Source organism: Nelumbo nucifera, chromosome 1 (assembly GCF_055504915.1).
Source record: "Nelumbo nucifera cultivar China Antique chromosome 1, China Antique-T2T, whole genome shotgun sequence".
NCBI classification, from domain to species: domain Eukaryota; kingdom Viridiplantae; phylum Streptophyta; class Magnoliopsida; order Proteales; family Nelumbonaceae; genus Nelumbo; species Nelumbo nucifera.
Genome location: NC_142649.1, coordinates 114531270 through 114551555, shown reverse-complemented (window position 1 = coordinate 114551555; position 20286 = coordinate 114531270). Strand labels below are relative to the sequence as shown.

The following is a 20286-nucleotide window of genomic DNA, read 5'->3' as shown; positions in this document are numbered from 1 at the left end:
GTATATGTGCCGACTAGACCTGTTCATGGCCCGGTCCGGGCCGGGATCGGGCCGGGCTTTCATTCTGTATTAACAGAATTTTCTAAGGCCCGAGCCCGAGCCCGAGCCCGGCCCGACCATCGGGCCTACAATTTGGGCCCGAGCCCGGCCCGACCATCGGACCTACAATTTGGGCCTGAGCCCGGCCCTCATAAAAAGCCCGAAGCCTGGGCCTGGGCCCGAGCCCGAAATTTAGCCCATACTGTTAGCGGCTGAATAGAGAGAGAGATTATAAAGAAAATAATAAAAAATGTATATATTAAATTATAAATATATATTTTAATAAATATTATATTATTTATATATTTTATATAATATATAAAATACATATTATATATTTTATAAAATATATAATGCTGAGCCGGGCCGGGCTTTTTTGACAAATCTCGAGCCCGGCCCGAAACACAGTTAGGCTTATTGTGTTAGGCCTACGGGCCTAATTACATGACCAAGCCCGACCGAGGTGCGGGCCGGGCCGGGCCATCGGGCTACCCAACCCATGAACAGGTCTAGTGCCGACTGTCAAGGAGTGTTTACAGTTCGGTTAACCGAACCGTCCGAATAATTTTGAAACCGAATCGAATCAACCGATTAACCAGTTAACCAATTCGATTCTTTGGTTTTTTATATTTATAATATATGGGGAAAATTCTTGATCAGTACCAAACTTTAAAATGCAACAATTCAATACCTAAACTTTTAAAATGTGACAATCCAGTATCCGAACTTTTAAAATATGACAAATCAGTACCTATCGTTAACTAGTTCGCTAATCAACCGTTAAGTGACACTTGAAAAGTCAAAAATGCCCTAAGAATGACATCTAATTCTCTTTATCAACCATCCAAACATTGATAATAAAACGAATAGTCCCAAATTCTAGATTCTTCTAAACAGTCACCAACTTTTTTGAATAGAAGAGACTAGGATTTGGGACTGTTCAATTTTTTATCAATGTTTGGATGGTTGACAAAGAGAATTAGATGGCATTCAAAGGGCATTTTTGACTTTTCAAATATCACTTAACGGCTGATTAATGGACTAGTTAACGGCAAGTATTGGATTGTCACATTTTGAAAGCTTGAGTACTGGATTGTCACATTTTGAAAGCTTGAGTACTGGATTGTCACATTTTGAAAGTTTGGGTATTGGATTGTCGCATTTTAAAGTTTGGGGACCAAATTGTCACTCGAGCCAAAATACAGGGTACTGATCAGGAATTTTCCCTAATATATATTACAAATAAATATATAACACAAATATTATAAATACTACATATGTATAAAATATATATTGCATATAGTTTATATATCATATATATAGAAAATATATGGGGAAAATTCCACTTTAGTACCCTAAACTTTGGGGGTAGTGTCAACTTAGTAACCGAACATGTCAATGCAATACCCAAACTTTCAAAAGGTGTCAAGTTGGTCCCTATTGTTAATCAACGGTCGGTTATCTGATCACATGATGATATGTACAACTTAAAAATTTTGAAAATGTCAAAACTACCCTTCAAAAGAAGATAGTGTTCATTGTCTTCTACCTTCAAAAAGTTGAATAGTTTGGGGTTAAGCAAAAGGGTTTCAATTGACGGTGATAAAAGTTTTTCATTCGCATAACAGGAAAGAGAGATTGAAGGCAACAAGGACTTCACAGATGATGTGTTGCACCCCACAATGTCCTACAACATATCCCTACCGTGTATTGGGAATATCTCCCGATGATGACATTATCGATTCTGTACTATCATCGAGAGATGTTCCTAATACACGACAGGGATGTGCTGTTGGATGTTGTGGGGCACCCCGGCCCTTTGTGGGGCACAAATCTGAACTCTTCACAAACGCCTAACATTCACACCCAAAAGTATGTACCAACCTTGGATCTGTGAGGGCCCATAGCTGCTACATGCCATGCTAGAAATCACACTTCCACCCCGCTGGCTATATGCTGCCATGCCGGAAATCCCCCAAATGCTTCTCTATCTTGCTGCTAGTTAGGCCCCATCTCTGCCTCGACGCCTCCCTTGGAAATAATAAATCGGACTCGGGAAGCGAAGACCGAAGAGATCTTCGATACTAGTTTTAGGTTCTAACTATCAAGATTTTTTTTGTACTAACATGAAAGGCATAAGAGGAAAAGGGTCCGTTTGGTTCGCATTCAGAATCAGAATTGGAATTGGAATCGAAATCTTTTTGGAATCAGAATCGGAATTATCCATTCCCATAATCTGTTTGATTCAGATAGGAATGTAAATAGAAATTAAAATCAGCAGGAATGGGATTTCATTCCCAAGGGGGGGACAGAGAATGGCCATTCCCTCAAATAGGAAAATGCCATTCCAGCAGAAATGGGGATGAGATTCTGATTCTGTCCAACCAAACAGTTGGAACCGGAATACCCCATTCCGATTCCGATTCCAAACCCCTATTCCCGCGAACCAAACGGGGCCTAAATAATAAAAAACATCGTCACCTCTCCTCTTTCTCCCTCCGACTCCGAGAAGAAACTTGAGTATCAAAAACGATTCACGACCATTGATGGCGAATCTGCCCAAAGCACTTCCGCTCAACCCTCCTTATGACGGTTCAAGCGCTTCTTCCGTTAATGCAAACGCTGATCGCAGGGAAAATGCTCTTCTTGATCTCTCTCCAAGGTAAGGTTCATTTATTGGGTGTTTATTTTTCTGTCCCTGGTGTTTGCTTTGTTTTGATAAAACAATAAAAGGATCAGCTTTAACTCATGTTTCATCATCATATCTCTTCGCCTACTTCCATTTACAGTTCAAGATGCATGAGATTTTGCACATCTAAGGAGGCCAGTGTGGCAACCAAATCGGTGCCAAGAGGATTACCTTGTAGGCAATTCTTTGCGAAGAGGAGTTTTGCACATTGAAAAACGAATCTAGAGAGAATTGGTGACGCATTTGGATACCAATTATAAGAAAATTAGATGATAGGTTAAGGGCATTTTTGTCTTTTTACATGATTGTAAGCATGGTATTGCAGTGACACGTTTGAAAGGTCGGGTACTAACTTACACTACCCCCAAAATTTAGGGTACTAAAGTGGATCCAAACTTTCAAAAAGTGTCATGTTGGTCCCTATCGTTAACCGACCGTTAATTATCTGATCACGTGATGACATATGCAACCTAAAATTTTTGAAAATATCAAAACTACCCTTCATAAAAAAATATTGTTCATTGTCTTCTACCTTGAAGAAGTTGAACAGTCTGGGGTTGAGCAAAGGGTTTCGATTGATGGCAACAAAAGCTTTCCAATTGGTTCGATTAATCATTGTTTTTTTATAGGTTAACTGAAAATTGAAGTAGTACCGGTTTTAAAAATACCGAAGTGATTGATTTGATTAACTAGATTTTTTTTGTTTGGTTTCTCTGGTTTGATTCAATTTTTCATATTTTTAGGGGGTTGTTCAATAGTTTATTACAAGGTTCAAAATATTGTTCGGTGTACCGGGCTATATCGGTAGTTTTTTTAGGTTTTACTTTTTTTTTTTTTGAAACCAGTTCAGATGGGTTGGTTTTGATACCACATGTGATTTTTTAGCATTAATTTCTTTCATTATTTCCTTGATACCACATGTGATTTTTTAGCATTAATTTCTTTCATTATTTCCTTGATACCACATGTGAATTTTGATTCTATTGTTATGAATGTTCCAATGGAGTGAGTCTATTTTTATATTCCAATGAGTCTGTTATTTATTATACTCCAATGGATGATATGGGTATGTTGTGGTTGCAACATATTATGTTGCATTATTGTTGGATTTTTAAATTGCATGGTGTTATTATTGCTTGTTACAATGATCTGCATAAAACTATTAGTAGTTGTTTTTCTTCCAATGTGTAGGTTGAATGGTGGTTAGAACTAGTTCAATGTGGGCTATCCTTTATGATAATTAATAGGGCTTAATATACAGATGTTCTATGATTTTATTATGCTCAATATCATGGTCGCATGTGTCTATAAAAGTCCAAAAGCAAATTGGTGTTATTAAACACCCAATTTGTACTTTTACTTTAAAAAGCATGTTTTGGAAGCAAAGTTTACCAAGTGGATTCCATAGCTAAAAGCCTATTAGGCTTTGAAAGTTCAAAGGGTGTTCAAGGTTTAAAATTTCAATACAATACACTTGATACGGGGCATATCGTATCGTATCTTTTAAAAATAGATACGAGATACATATGGAAATCGTGTGCATCGCCTTTTTTCATACATATCGGGGGTGTATCAGGGGCATATCGGGGGGGTATCGGAGGTGTATTGGTAGCGTATCAACAAAAAAGATACGACCAAAAACCAAAAAAAAAAATAAGGGGGAAAAGTAAGATTCTTTCACCCCCCAAATGACTCTAAAACTCCAAACCTCATTCATAGAGTGTTAGATTTGCAAAATTTTGCAAGAAACAAGTGTGAATCGTTATTTTTTTGAAGATTTTCCAAATTTTGAAAAAATATGGTAAAAAATAAGTAAATTTTTTTCAGTTTTTTATAATATCTTATGGTTTATTTTTTCTTGAATGTATAAATTTATGTCAATCTACATTTCTTACATCCAAAACCAAATTTTTTTTTGTGTTATCTGTAGATTTATGGAAATTTCATGAGATATTTGAGAAAAATATAAATTAACAAAAAATTTGAAAATATAATTTTTTCTTTGCGTATAAAGACTAAATATGTTTTAGATCTATAGATTTATCTATCATATCTATAGAGCAATGGAAATTTCTTCTTTAATATATATATATTTTTGATTTTTTATATTTTTAGAATAAAACTAAATAATAATTAATTATATTTTATTGTTTGACCACACCAATTGAAATTTCTTCTTTAATATTTTTTATTTTTATATTTACAGAATTAAAAAATAATTATATTTTATCATTTGATCATAATGATTGAATATATTATAATTCTATGGATGATCTATCATATATTCCACAAAGCAATTAAAAATTTTATTTAATAACTATTTTTGAATATAATATATAATTTTTATTTATTTTTATTATTTTTTAAAAATAAATAATAATTAATTATTAAGTATATTTTCACTTAGAAGTTGTGTTAATGCATATTTTATGGTTGGATAAGAGAGTTGGTTTTTTCCCATCCCATTAAACATTAAAACTTAAGAATTATAATTTATAAATTATAGTTAAGTATAGGATTTTTAATGAAATTATAATTAACTATAATATATTTTTTCATAAAACCATTAAAATATATTAATTTAATGTATATACACCTCATTTAGGTCTTATATTTAGTGTTGTTATGTATTTTTATGATTTATTAAAGTACTTATAGTGTTTCAAAGCGTATCTTGATACATCTCTTAAAATTGCCTTTCCGATACACTTGGCATTTCCAATACTTTAAACCTTGAGGGTATCGACTTTCGCTTTATCTAGTTGGGAAAAAAGAAAGGATGTCATTTTCCTAAAAGGACTACTATTCTCTTTTTTTTTTTTCCGCCAAATACTACAGTACTACTATTTTATTGAAATACATTAAGCAGGAGGATTGCCAGATCCTAATATGTGGAGATGAAAATAGCAGCCAATAACATCTTCATGGGTTTCGCTGCCCATAGGGAGATGAAAAATAGCAGCTGAGCTGCCTGCTAGAATTGCTCTTTATGCCTAAAGGATTGTTATAGCGTGTGAAGGAGTCATAAACACCAGATTCCACAGGGGTTCAAGTTCAGCCGTGAAAAGAAATGGAAGTAGTCATTGCTCTGTGTAGTGATATGTTAAGCCTTGTGACAAGGACAGAGATCAACAAGACTGCAACTCTGAAAGCGTAGAGATGCAAGAAGTCTTATGGGAGAACATAAAGATGCGGTGCAGGTCTCCGGTGATCTTTGATGGACAAGAACCGTGGACGAAGGTCAAATTTCTCAAATGCTAAATTGCCATTGGAGGCGCTAGGAGTTGCGTTCTGAATTATTGCCCTAACCACATAATACAGTCCTACTCCGTCCTTGTTTGCTTGTGTTGCCATATAATGCGCATGTAATGTATCTTTCCATTTAAATCTTCCGGAACGAATTGGACAACGGTTTATGGTTCCCCTCTGCTACTAACTGCACTATGAGAAAAATAAAACTTCTTTAGGAAAAACCATATGATATTTGGTTAGAAGCCCCCTATTCAATGCCCAGTTTAATCAAATACTTGGTCTAATACCAACTTACAGGACGGCCTATATACCGAATCCACATTACAGGAAAACTGATGGTAAATGGATCTGAAAAATGGAATCATTCACTATATTACCTAAATTTCCAGTCTATAAAAGAACTGTATCAATCATGAATACACACAACCTACGCCCCCCCCCCCCCCCGGGAAAGGAAGAAAAAAAAAGGGTTCCCTGTATGGATCCAAACTCCCCTCCCAGAAAAACTGGAATTGCTAACCTGGAACAGATCTCTGCTTCTTCCAAAGTCCAAACTTTTAGTTTGAGGTCGACATTAGCTATAATACCACCGGTAACTCTATTTCTCCAGCCTCACTCAACCAAGGAGCAGAAAAAGGTGACAATCAAGTCCAACAATATGAAAGCTGCTGCCATCAGCCGCTGGCAATGATCTCATGGATGGCATCGCTGACTGTTTGATCTTCAGACCTAACGGCCAGCTTCATGGCAACCTGCTTGGGCCCATCAATTCCAAATGACAACCGGACAAGCACCTTGACATTGCCTATAAACACACCAGACAACAGGCATGTGTGTGACCTCGAATTGCTTGGTACAACTTCAGTGCCCTGTAAAACAGACACAGGAAGCATTTCAGAAGCTTCTGGTTAGTTGACTCTTCAGGATAGTGAAGGGCAAAAGAAGGAATAAAATTAATATCTAGATATAGCAAATCACCTTAAACTTCTACTGGACTATTTGTTGAAGAGAAAAAAAATCAATGAAACAGGTGACACGTTTCTAACAGGAAACTTGGTATCTGGACCTAGTGATAATAAAAACACCAACTGGCCTATCAAGTTGGTCAGAAAGCATCTCTATCAGGATTGATCCAAAGAACCACAGGTTCCTTGCATAGTAAGCAATGTGCCATGTGTTATACCAGTAACAAATGGCTGACTTCCAGTTACGTTATCCACTCCACATTCCCTAAAAAGACGAATTAAAAGATAGCATTTCACTTCACACAGGCCCTCAAAAGGACTAAAAGATTGAAATCCTTTTGGTCATATTAGTTAAAAATTGTATATAGAAGTTGATGCAATTGCAAAGAGATGGAAAATACCAACTTCTTTGCCACGGCATCTTCTAATAGGAGTCAAAATATCGGAAAAAGTATGAGATCTAAGTAATCACAGGGCAACTTTAAGGTGCTTGAAGAGACCAAAAGAATCCAATAGAAAAGATTTACCTCACAGGGCTGCATGCCAAGAATGTCAATGACAGCACCAACAGCCTCTGCCAAGCTCTCCCTTACACCAAGGCCATACTCATCAACCCGCTCACAATCTGGTCCCATGCTTTCCCATGTATTTCTAAAATTAGAGACCCCCACTTTCAACATATAATCTGCAGCAACAACATCAAGGTCCTCCAGCTGATATTCATCTTCAACACCATCTTCTTCTGCTTCACCAGTAGATGGATCAACCTGACAGAAGGCAATACAAAACAAAAAATCATCTGAGCATACAAACCAAATAACTGAAGATTGTTTATTGATGTCTTTCACTTTTCATCTTGTAAATCAGGAAAACCTTAATTTAGAAACCCCATTACATAAATTCTCACCCTACCAATCAATTTGCACAAGTGGATTAGAATATGCCTTGGATTTATCAAGTACTTGACCCAAGTCTGTAAGAAAAGGTTTAATTCCAAATAGTTGAAATTAAGAGGCAGTTATCAAAAATAAAATGTTGGAATTAAGGCTGAGTTGAGTTGTAGAATAAATTCTATGACTACAGCCAGTGCATCTATCTTTTGGGCCTTACATTTCATTTGTTGCTTTCATAATTTAAAAGCACCTTACTTGAATCTCTGAGTCACCAAAGAGTGGATAAAGGATTAAGTAATCTAATATTTGCTAGTCTTTCTCACAAGTTAATAAAAAAATGCATGCAACCAAATTGTTACAATGTATAAAAATGTAGTTACACTAGGCCACTTGTAAGCTTTTCACCAGGTCCACCTAAAAGATTAACATCATTGATCAGTTGAACAAGAGAGCAGAATTACCATTTGGGTATTATCAAAACAAAATAACTTCTCTCAGGAGATTGGGTTTTTTTTTTTTTTGTTTTTTTTTCTTCTTTTGTTTTTTTGTTCCATGGTGCTATACAATGGGGGTAGCCCATCCCCCCAAACCCATAACCCCCAACCTTGGTGAAGGCAGGATGCAACCCCAAGTCTCTGCTACAAGTACAACAAGCCAGAGATCTGACCAACTGAATTGGGGCATTGTTAAGAGATACACTAAACAGTGATAAGACTGACATTCACGGTTGTGAAAGTCAACATATGTCAGGAATGTTAACCAATATTTTTCAGTTTTCAGCCCTACCAACAGAAACTTTTAAGGTATTTTAAAATTCCAAAAAAACGATCAAATATACTCCGGATTTCCTACCCACAGCACACCACAGCAACACATTGGGAACATCTCCCCATGAAATGAAATATACATGTATGGTATGAGAGATGCTCCAGATGTGTGGCTGTAGCATCCTGTAGGTAGGAGATGCAGACTTGGTCAAATATTGTATTATTCAATCAAAATTTATCATATCAGCCTGCATGAATGCATTTTCTTTTGAGAAGGTCGGACCAAAATGTCAATAGATGTATTCATCCATAAGCATGATATAGTATTACATATTCAAGTAAGTTTATATACTTGTATAAATACATAATTATATTCATCAAAATTAATATTTATTAAAAAGAAAAGTTAAAATAATAGATTAATAAAGATGACTCTATTAAATATAAATGTATAAAGTAGCATTGTTATTTCTATTGGAACATCATCTTCCATTATTTTTTATGTTCTACAAATAATCTTGTAGTTCTTAAGGTAATTTAGACTTATGAGTTCACACATTTGTCGTCAATATATATGTACTTTGGATTTTAATATGAAACTATAAGTTTGACTCTCAGAGACTATAGGTAGCTCCAATAGCAGTACCTTTGTCTATTTACTTTCCAATCCTTGTTTTTATACAACAAATTTATAATAACACCATAATTTTAAAAGAGTACATCTAAGTTTCTTTTTTCATTTTTAAAATACCATTGTCTATTTCCAAAGATTTCACAATGTTTTCAAGATTTCTATAAATTTTTTCAGATGCATTTTCTATTCCTAGGTGATCAACATTTCCATCAACAGGCATTTTAAAACTTGTTAACATTTACAAAAAGTTGGAAGGATTTGAGATTGTATGGTTTCCAATTCTGAGAGGAAGATTCCTCATAACCCTCCATTAGAAAAATATATTAAATAGTTACAAAGAATATGAGAAAAATAAACATATGATAGTAGGTTATAAACATCCAGGCAATATCTGTTAAAAATACCACCATAAAATAAGAGTCAACAGTTGTAGGATTTGTGCCAATACAAGATTGTAACATCTTATCTCTCGCCTAGGAATATGTATATACAGGTCCAGATGATGGTTAGTAAGTAGGTGAAGATGTGAAGTAGTAGACTATAAGAACATCTTCACCAGCTGGCTCAGGCTAGTAGCTCACTCTGCTTACAATATTGGCCAGATTTGAGAAAAGGTAAACATAGTAGGAACACTAGGAGGCTAACATGTAGAGGACTTTTTTTCTTTTGTGAGGAGAGGACATACCTCTTTAACGATGAACTTAAGCATATTTGAGAATTTCCCAATAGCAGGAACTCCAACTGGCTTTTCAAATGCAACAAAAGTCTGCCCTGGTGAGTCATAAGGTAATGATCTTAAAGGCTTGGATGTAACTTCAGAAAATTCCTCAGCCTCAGAAGCATCCACAATAACAGTGACCTGGTAATGAGAGCAAGATTATTACAAATTCTCAATGATATAGGAAACAAACATGGGTTCAGCATTAAGCATACGTTTTCCAATAGTTGTTCAGGAATAGTGTTTGTGCAGTTGTACTGGAATACAACATGCCCATCATAGATGTGCTTGACAACATTAACAGCATATTCGGTTTCAGCTTCTGTGAGCTCTACAGGTGCCGATGACTGAAAAAATAAAATAAAATAAGGAGGCAAAAACAAATGAATCCTCAATTTTCAACATATTAAACACAAACAACACTGTGCACTTGTGTTAAGATCAATCAAAAGAACCTTGAAAAGCTTTCCAAAGCTTGAAAATTCAGGGATGGAGGATAGCATCTTTTCATAAGCATCAATAGTGGATGTGGGACCACTAGGCGGAGCACCCAACCCAGTTGGCTTTTTCCCAGGGGCTTTCTTCTCAGCAAGAGGCTGTGATTTAACCTCCCTGGGTACAGAATCAATGTCAAAAGGTTCTTCTGAAGGCTCCTGCATCCAAAACATACATATATGATGTCAAAAAATAAACCACTGAAAAACACGAAAGAAAGCCCAGTGGAAGACATACATAGTTCTTCAAGCTCATCTCCAAATTGACCAACGGAACATCCAGAGACCCAAAGAGGAAGTCCTTCACTTCTTTGTTTCCATTAATGGAACCATCACCACCTCCAAGTGTATTTAGATAGAGTGTTGCCCTATCACGAACCTGTGAACAGGTTAGCATGTGAAAATACTACCAAGCAAAGAAAGACAGAAGCCATAAAAAAAACAGGCTTGCTTTAAACCAAGATGATGTTTTCATTCCAATGGCAAGTTGAAGAAGTTGAATTCAATCACAAAAATCCTCAAGGAACAAACCCAACTCTTATGGTTCATTTTGGATCCATATTCCCAGGAAAGCATTGAGTTTGAATTAACTCAATTTTCCAGTAGCTATATATCCAATTTACATAGTCTACTATGAGTACAGACCAAACAAAGTTTTAGATCCTTTATCCCAGATTCAAGCACAATAATGCAAAAAAACAAAAAGATAAACTTTAATGTGCATTAATATATAAATACCTAGCAGATATATCTTTGCAAGAGAAACCACCACCAAACATAAATTCTAAATAAACAATGTCCAAGCCATCTTTTTTTCACAGGCTTTTCATTTCCATGCCTATTGCTTTCAATATTGCCCTCTTGACTGCTAATGAAGTTTTTTTTGTTGGTGATAAAAGAAATGCAATGCATATTGTAGTTCAGAAAGACAAAAAAAAGTGAAACTTGTTTTGCATCAATTAATTCACACATGATTTCATGAGTCAAATGAAATTACTCCCCAGGCATAAAGTACATATCAATCAACTTCATTAGACACGACATTTAAAGATTATACTGAGACTTACTTCATCATCACTGTCAAAGAGGCACCGTCTCAGCAGAACAAATATTCGAGGCTGCAAAAAGTAGTCCGATTGTTTCAACTTGTGTTAATTAACTAATCAACTGCTGAATGGTGGATAGGGGTGATCATTCTTGGCCTGGCCTGGCCCAGCCCACAAATTTCTGGGCTTGGGCCTAATACGTCAAGCCCGGTCTAGGCCTGGCCCGACCCGCAATATATATATAAGTTGAGTATTACTTTTAACATAAAAATAATTGTTTATGAATTGAAATGTGCCAACACATATGTCAACACTTGAGTCAATTCAAGTATGAGATGTGTCCTCCCAAGCAAGGCCTTATATAGGTGAAGGAAAAGCCTTCATTCTCATTCCCCAAGCAATATGGGACTTGGGAAAACATTCAATGGTTGCATTAACTATTTAATGTTGTTCTAAGTCCCACATTTCCCAAGAATAGGAATGAATGCCTTGCCTTCATCTATAAAACGATAGGTAACCCAAGCCAAATCAAGTCTAACAATTAAATGAGGCCCATGCCTTGTTTTTTGTGCCATAGGCCTAAAGCCTAGCCAAGCCCAATTTAACTTTGGGTTATGTGATTTTTTTGTATGTATTACATTTACATATTATTTAATTTAAAAACTTTAAATAAATTAAATTTTATTATTTGATGTCCTGGGCCCAAAGTCATTACTCATTAGGCCCGGAAAGCCCGTAAGCCCATCCCAAGCCCATGTAGGGCTGGGCTTGGGCTTGCAATCTAGGCCCGGGGTGAGGGCCGGGCTGAGCCCAGACCTAGCTTAAAGCCCTTATAATTGGTGTTAAGCCCGGCCCGGGCCCAGCTTGGCCCATGATCACCCCTAATGGTGGATGTTAAAAACTAATGAAGTGTGAAATTACCTTCAAAGAATCAACCATAGCACCGAACTTTGCTAAGGTACTAACAGCACTGGCCCGAACAGTTGCATTCTCAAGAATAACCCGATTATAGATATACCGGATATATTTACTGGGATCTGATGTCTTTGGCCCTTCATTTCCCAGAAAATGTAGGATCTAGAAGAGTAACAAGTAAATACATATTATAATACAGTAGATGCAAAAATGTGAACCAAAATATACATAAAATTGAGGGAAAACTATTCAAATTCAAGCAGTTCAACAATTGTGTAGGCAAATATTGAGGGAGAAATGTCCACCTGAGTAGACAAATATGTGAATTCACAGTCCTCAATAAATTCACAAAGGTGAAATAATCCGCTTTCTTTGGCATCTGGTATATCTCTTATAAGGATAACAATGGAGTCAACAATTGCCTTCTTGTATTCAAATCCCCCTTCTTCTCTAAGAATGTTGCTTAGGAAGTTTATCCTGAAAAAGAAGATTGAAAATAACTAAAGCAAGAAGCATGTCATAGAACCAAGAGTTCAAAACAGTAAGAAAAGAACTTTTCCAGGTAAAATCCAAGATCCCTCACAATGTTCGATACTTAAGTGGAAACTTTAGGCACAATGACCGAATAGCTTCCACAACCACAATCTTGAACTCATCTGCAATATCTGACATGAAGTTAGTTATCTGTTTCATCAGACGATCAACACTCGATTCATTTCCTGTCTTCAAAAGTGTAGTAATAGCAAGTGTTGCAATGCTTCTGTTCTGATCTGAAATTAAGCTCTCCATATCTATATTGCAGTTTGTAACTGCCATAGGATGTGTCATTGCGACCTGCAAAAGTCAAAAAAGAAACAATGAAAGAAATAATCAGAACACTATGTCAGGGGAGATAATGATCTAGTCAAGGTGGGTTTGTTCACAATCTCATATTCCTACAGAAACTGAAAATCATATATTTGAAGTTCCCCAAACAGTTATCCTTCTAGTGTTCTGATGTTTTTAGATTAGAATATGGTATTCTTGAAGTTCACAGAGTAGAAGAGAAGAAGAAAGAATTCTAATGTTATTCAAAGGGAGGAAAAAGCTAGACTCCTGCTCCCAGTCAACCACTATAAATAAGTGCATGTATTAAGTGCAAAATGTCTGATCTGCCCCTATAACAGAAACTCAATGTGGCACAGAAAATGGCTTAACATATAACAGAAACTCATGTGGCACAGAGTTTCTGTTATAGAGGCTTGTTGGGACAGATCTATACAAGACATATGACATACAATGACTTTTCTACCCTTAAATTCATGTGGAACAGAAAATGGCTTAACATATAACAGAAATTCAAACGACACATACCCTTACATTCTCAGCATTTAAGAATGCTAGGGACACAAGCTATTCACCGAATGAGCCTTCAATCACAACAATATGGCTGCAACTTCTAGTCAATTTATTGTAATTGCAAACCACCACAATGACACAACTTTTAAAAGTAACAGTTTAATTAGCAATCTACCAGAAGGCACATCAAAAGATTGGATGCTTTTATAGTTTCTTTCAAAAGATTGGAGCTCCAGCAATGACATAAAATATTTACAATTGCACATGTTTTTGTGTTGAAATCATGCAAACTAAATCTTTTATTTGTAAAAAGTAAGGTGCTTCCCTGTCACCCATGCAGGCCTTCTGGCCTTGACAACTGTGAAGCAGATAGTCTCGCAAAGGAAGGGTACTGTAAAGTGTTTTGGATTGGAGCACTAAAATCCTCAGGTAGACTGAATTTTGTTGGTCTTATTTTCATTGATAATTTTCCTTTTGGTTTTTTTTTTTTGGGTGGGGGGCGAAGGGGTGCTGTTTGCCTCTTCAAGGCATCTATTTTCCCACTGCATTAGAGTTATAGCTCCTTCCCCTTTTTTCATTGAAAATATCTTACAAGTTCTCAGCCTAAAAAATTGATTTCTATTAAGATGATTTCACCACCAAAACAATTTAGCACCTGTTCCATATTTTTTTAAAGTGAAAGATAACTCTCAGGACCCACAAATCCGTGAACCCTTTTAGATAAATCCATTTAGAGGAAGGGAAAAACTAATGGAGGAGAGACAGGAACTAGAGAATATGTATAACCAAAATTAAATTACTTTGAAATGCATCTCACAAATACCATATTGAAGATAGAAGTACTAAGATCTATCAAAAAGGAAAGTGCAAAAGAGTAAACCTTATTTAGAGTGCGAATAGCAGCAAAACGAAGTACTGGTTTTGATGAACTCAAAAAGAGTTGCAGTACAGTGATAGCAGGAGTCAGTTCTCGACTGGTTACACCACTCAGCTCTGTTATTGCTCTAGCAGCTTCAAAAATAACCATTTCCGCTTTATGTCGCAGACAACCCTCAAGATAATCATAAAAGGGACGATCTCCTGTCTGTGTGTTAAGGCCTGACTCACGTATTACCTGCATGAATGCTCAATAATGCTAAGATATGATGGACTAACCGCATTGCAAGTTTTACCACACAATGTTTCAATAAGATGAATGCACCTGGCTTGTATAACGAATGAGGAGGCATTGTGCCAAAGGTGAACGAACCGATCCCCTTGTCAAGCTGGTAACTAGCTTGCTAACAGCTAATCGATCATTCTGCCGTATCTGCAAGTCAATAATAGAAGTAGATCATTATTTTTTTTATAAGTAAGCAAGATTTCATTAATCAAAAGAATAAGCCAGTTACAAGCTTCCCATGAAGATAGAAGTAGATCATTATCATTTTTAATCTATAAAATGGTATGGATTTTAAAACTAGAAGAACACCAGAAGTCAGATTTGTATGAAAATAAACCAAAATTTTAACAACAAATCAAAGTACTAAATTATATCATAATCATCATCTGATTTCATCAATTAAGTTTTTCCTATATATTTATGGCTCTTTCATGCCTGACATGGGGATTGCGGCAACAGGTTACATTATACTCACAAAAAATAACTCTCCTGTTTATGCAGAAAGTTGAAGAATTCAAGCTTCAGGAAGCCTTCAAGCAGAACGGTGGGCTCTACTCGATGGACTGAAGGTGATCTTATTGAATATCAAATCTCCTTTTGTATTTCATGACTCAGTGGATGTTGTAAATAGTTTATAAGATACTGAAGAGGTGGACTGGTCTGTTAAAACTCTTAAGGAGAATGCTTTACACCTGTTGGGGCTTTTTGATATAATATGTATTAACTGTGCTAATAGATTTTTGAATATGGCTGCCCATGAACTAGTTATAATGCCTGTAAATAAAATATGGTAGTGTGTAATCAGGACAGCCAAATTGCTCCTTGTACTGTTTCTTCATTGGTTTTAAGTGGAGCTCTTTTTCTTTTGGCAAAAAAGTTCCTATATTCCTATTTAAAATTACTTTTCACCAGAATGAGTAAGATGGGCACAACTTCAAGCTTCCATATGGTATGTGAAAGCCCCAGACAAAGGGAAGGAAAAGAAACAATAACCCAGTATCAAACTCAATAGCCAGACGCTCTTAGGCAGTATTAAATTCCTGTTCCTTGATAAGGGGTTTGTGGCACTTTTTTTTTTTTTTTGATAAGCATCAGAAATAAATTTCATTAATGAAAAGTGAAAATCACCCATCTTGACAAAGTGGGTGGGCCAAGTACAACATATCCTCTACATCCCAAAAGATACTGCAGATATAACACCAAACAAAAAACCCTGGGTACCCAGACGAATGAGATGGGTGGGCCCGGATTATAAGTTACAATCCGGGCCTGGGAATCCCCAGTCCAAACAATCCTTTCCTACCCCCATCCTAGCCAAAAAATCAGCTATCATATTTGCACTCCTGGGTACCCAGATGAATGAGATGTTCAATCTGGTACCCAAGGAAAGAGCCAATCTCACCAGCATTCTAAATTGCCAAGGAGCTTGATCCTGAGAATTCATCCATCTAATGACAGTTTGGCAATCCCCTTCAACTAATATATTTGAAAAACCCCGCTGAGCCACCAGTTTAATGCCTTGCACTAGAGCTAACAGTTCTGCCCTCAAAGAGATTCCAAAACCAGCTGGTCCTGAGTGGCTGACAATTACATTACCGCCAAAATTCCTGACTACTTCTCCAACTCCAGAAGTCCCAGGATTTCCGAGACAGCACCCATCAAACTTTAATTTGTAGCTTCCTTCTCCAGGTGGGATCCACTCCACCACCCTTTGTTGTAACCTGTTGTTAAAGTCCACAATGAAATTCCAACCTCCTAGCAGATCATTCAGCTTTATCCCACTGAACTCTTTATTGATCTAAGTCCGTGAGCAGCCCTTATAGTTGTAGGATCAATAAACTCCTCCAGTTCCTTGTATTTTTCTCCAAAGATTCTACCATTCCTTTCACACCACAAACCCCATAGCACTGCCCCTTTCACACACTGCCACCAAACTTTCTTTCTTTCTTTCTTTTTTTCAATAGAGCATCTCAAAACCTGTAGCCTAAACAGGTCCACCACATTAGAAGGTGCTATCCACACTTCTCCCATCAAAAAGCAAAAACAATGCCAAATCTTTGAAGTATAAGGGCACTGCAAAAAAAAAAAATGGTTGGTACTCTCCCTATTCTTCCAGAAAAGACCACAAACATGGGGAGAAAGGGACTGATATTTACACATTACACTTCCTTTGGAGTCTATCACAGGTGCTCAAAATTTGCTTAGCAGCCTCCCAACAAAAGACCTTTATTTTAGGGGGAACTGGAGTCGACCACAATTATTTAGCAGGGAAGGACAGATGTTCAAAATTTGTGCCACTAAATCCCCCTAAGTCGTGCTTTTTCATGTGGACAGTCTTCCCAAATAAAACCTTGACAACCAACCACCTATTTATCAAGACGATGAGATATCTACAACAAATGAGTTTTATACCACCAACATGAATAATCATTTTTCCACCCCCTCCTGAACTTCCCTTTTACTATACTACTTGGAGTCACTTACTGAAATTTAAGAATTTTTGGGAGCGCTATGATTCGAGGCCTCTAGGAATCCAAGGCAGTTTGTAAACCATGGCCATATAAGGGTTTCTCCAAGAAAAGGAGAACCCCGTCGAACCTAACACCATTTTCCATATGCTGCTTGTTTTAAAAATATGGAATTCAAGGATTACCCCACATGGCTCTCTAGGAAGAAGGAATTGTTGGCATTATTTGAAAGGAACATTGCCTTTTTGAGAGAATGGTTTTGGTGTTTCGCTTTGGAACAAGACAGCCTCTGGGCAATGGCCTTGTCCACTTCTCAAAACTTCTCTTCCTTTTTTGAGATAGTCTTGGTAATGGTCACCACATTAAGTTTTTTGTCAGACCTTTGGTGGATCCCCAGCCCCTCCCTCTCTCTCCTTGGTAATCTCTAGAGGGGAGCAAGGTCTCACTTATAGTTTTAATTTCTGTAGAACTTTGACTGATTTCGAATCTCTTGGTGCTTCCTCTTTGCTCTCTTCTCTATCTAATAGTTTCCTAGCCTCTTCTGTTCTTCACAAGCACATCTGGTCCCTTACCACTAATAGAACCTTTTATGGGGTTATGTTAGTGTTAAAGGCAAGAATATTGAAAAATTTAGTCATCAAGAAAAGGCGATACCACTTTGATGACATAATCTATTCTCCACAGGGTATGCCCTATCTGTATGTGACATCTATTTCTAAATACAACTAAGGCTATGGAAAAAACAAATCCATGAAAACTTATTCTGTTGCAACTTATGTGATGGAACGATAAGAAAACATACTTCTCTTTACTGATAAGAAAAGAACACATGCTTCTCTTATAAAAGTGGATGAAACAGAAAGCAGGAATCAGGAAGAGAGAGAGAGAGAGAGAGAGAGAGAGAGTTACCTGGTGGAGAAGAGCCAGAGCATGAAACTGTACAAGGGCAGCCCGTGACTGAACAGCTTCCTGTACTTCATTACTCCATCTTTTCACAATCTCTGGGTTTGTCTATTTCAATAGTAAATGACATGAGCAGAGAAAACCAGCAATTGTGTATATCATACCAACAATGAAGGTCATACAGTTGTACCTGAAGTAAGTGAATCCCACTAACAAGAGCAGCACTGGCCACAACAGGATTCTTGTCTACAATTGCTTGCTTCAAATATCTTTCTATTTGTGTGAGAAGAGTCCCATCAGTAATTCTACAGAGAACTCGAATTGCATTGGCCCTATACATGTCAGTCTTGCTGTTCATATCCTTCATCAGAGAGCTCGTGACAATAATAACCTTTGACAAGGAGGATAAATCAGTGCCTAATTCCTCAATGGAGTGAAAGGGAGCAATGGAAAGAAAGGAGTTTTATCCTATAACCTCATCAGCTGAAGGGGAAAGTTCCTTGATCATCAAATAAACCATTCTCCTCAGTCCTATATCCCTTGATTGAAAGAGCTTCGTGACAGCAAAGAACACTTCTGTAGCTTCTACCTATAAATCACATTAAAATTGACAAAATGCTCAAACTAGACAAACTCAAACCATTCAAATGGACCAAAACAGCAGGCAATAAGAGTTGGATCCCGAGGGAGGGGGTTGTTAAAATGCCTGTTACGCAGAAATCTGACCTTTGTGAATGTTTCTCCTTGGTTAAGTAAATACAGGAGTTTTGTGATGACCTGTGAACCAAGAAAAAAAAACATACGAAATTGAAAAGCCAATTCTTGGGGGCAAACAAAGCAGGAAAAGCAAGTTACAGAATCAAATGACAAAGCAGAACCTGAGAACATCTCCTGGGATCAAGTTGGGGGTCGTGGAAAACCCTAGCTTCTTGAAGAACCGCACCCTTCTCGATCCCAATAAAGGGGGAGTATTCCGCTGCAAAACAAGTATGACAACGTCGGATATTAGCTCCATAAAAGATATTCGCCAATTATAGGTTCATCAATGAATAAAATCACGATCTCTCTCTGAAGCTCAGATAAATTCGGAAACTTAATGCCTAATACCATCTACATTGCAATAAGAGCAGCAAAATGTAAATTAACTCGAAAACCGAAAAGGGATAAAATAAGAATTACGCATCAGATCTACCAAGTAGGCACAATTCCCTTCTAAGCAGAAAACAGTAGATCTAAAAGAAAATTCCGGATCTAAGTCTTCTAAACCATGAACATGAAGCTAAACATTAATGCGGATTACATAATCACGAAAGAATGGAATAAAAGATAGATAAGTGGGTGAAATGAAACAGCACGATTGGCATTAGTAGAAATAAGCGTGGATTCAAGGGTTAGGAGACCTACCTTCGTCGTCTCGATCATCATCCTTCTTCACGAAGGGTTGAGCCATGGCGAAATCAGAAGCTTTTGAGAGATCTGTGCGCTTCGGGTGGAAATAGGAGAGAGTTCCCAATCCTCTCTCTCTCTCTCTCTCTCTCGACTCAAGTATGGTCGACTAGAGTTGAGGACAATGAAATAAAACTACATAACGTCGAAAATGACGAAAATAACCTTCAGATTGAAAGTTGAAAGTTGAAAGTTGAAACATCTATAATCTATTGTTATTTCTTAGCAGTAGCAGGATGTCAAATGTGGGTCAGGTCATGGTAAACCAGCCACGACCCGACTCTACAAGGATCCATCGGTCTTGGGTTGGGCAGCCCTATCAAACCCGGCCCGATGATACAGTGGTACCTAGAAAATATATGAACATAGCCTTTCTCTAGGGTGAGCATCGTTTTGTTAAAACCAAAAAATCGAATCAAAATTTTCAGTTTGAGTTTGTTTAATTCGGTTAATTTGGTTTGGTTAATTTAATCCTATAAAATTTTAGTTTCGATTTAAATTTTTAGGATTAAAAATTCGGTTAACTAAAAAACCAAATTAACCAAAATTTATTGTAT

The 20286-nt window shown here is 36.8% G+C and overlaps 1 protein-coding gene across 1 annotated transcript; it reads right to left on the bottom strand.

The window, feature by feature from the left end:
- Positions 1-6190: 6190 nt before the first annotated feature.
- On the bottom strand, positions 6191-19847 carry LOC104601891 (coatomer subunit gamma-2). Its single transcript, XM_010265399.3, has 18 exons — positions 19688-19847; positions 19162-19259; positions 19010-19060; positions 18759-18872; positions 18474-18674; positions 18290-18391; positions 14952-15059; positions 14631-14864; positions 12996-13246; positions 12718-12889; positions 12419-12574; positions 11519-11569; positions 10690-10830; positions 10413-10610; positions 10173-10304; positions 9925-10098; positions 7473-7712; positions 6191-6849 (listed from the first exon to the last, which is right to left on the bottom strand). The coding sequence occupies exons 1-18, from the start codon at positions 19731-19733 to the stop codon at positions 6655-6657; spliced, it is 2664 nt and encodes an 887-aa protein (XP_010263701.1). The 5' UTR covers positions 19734-19847; the 3' UTR covers positions 6191-6654.
- Positions 19848-20286: the final 439 nt, after the last annotated feature.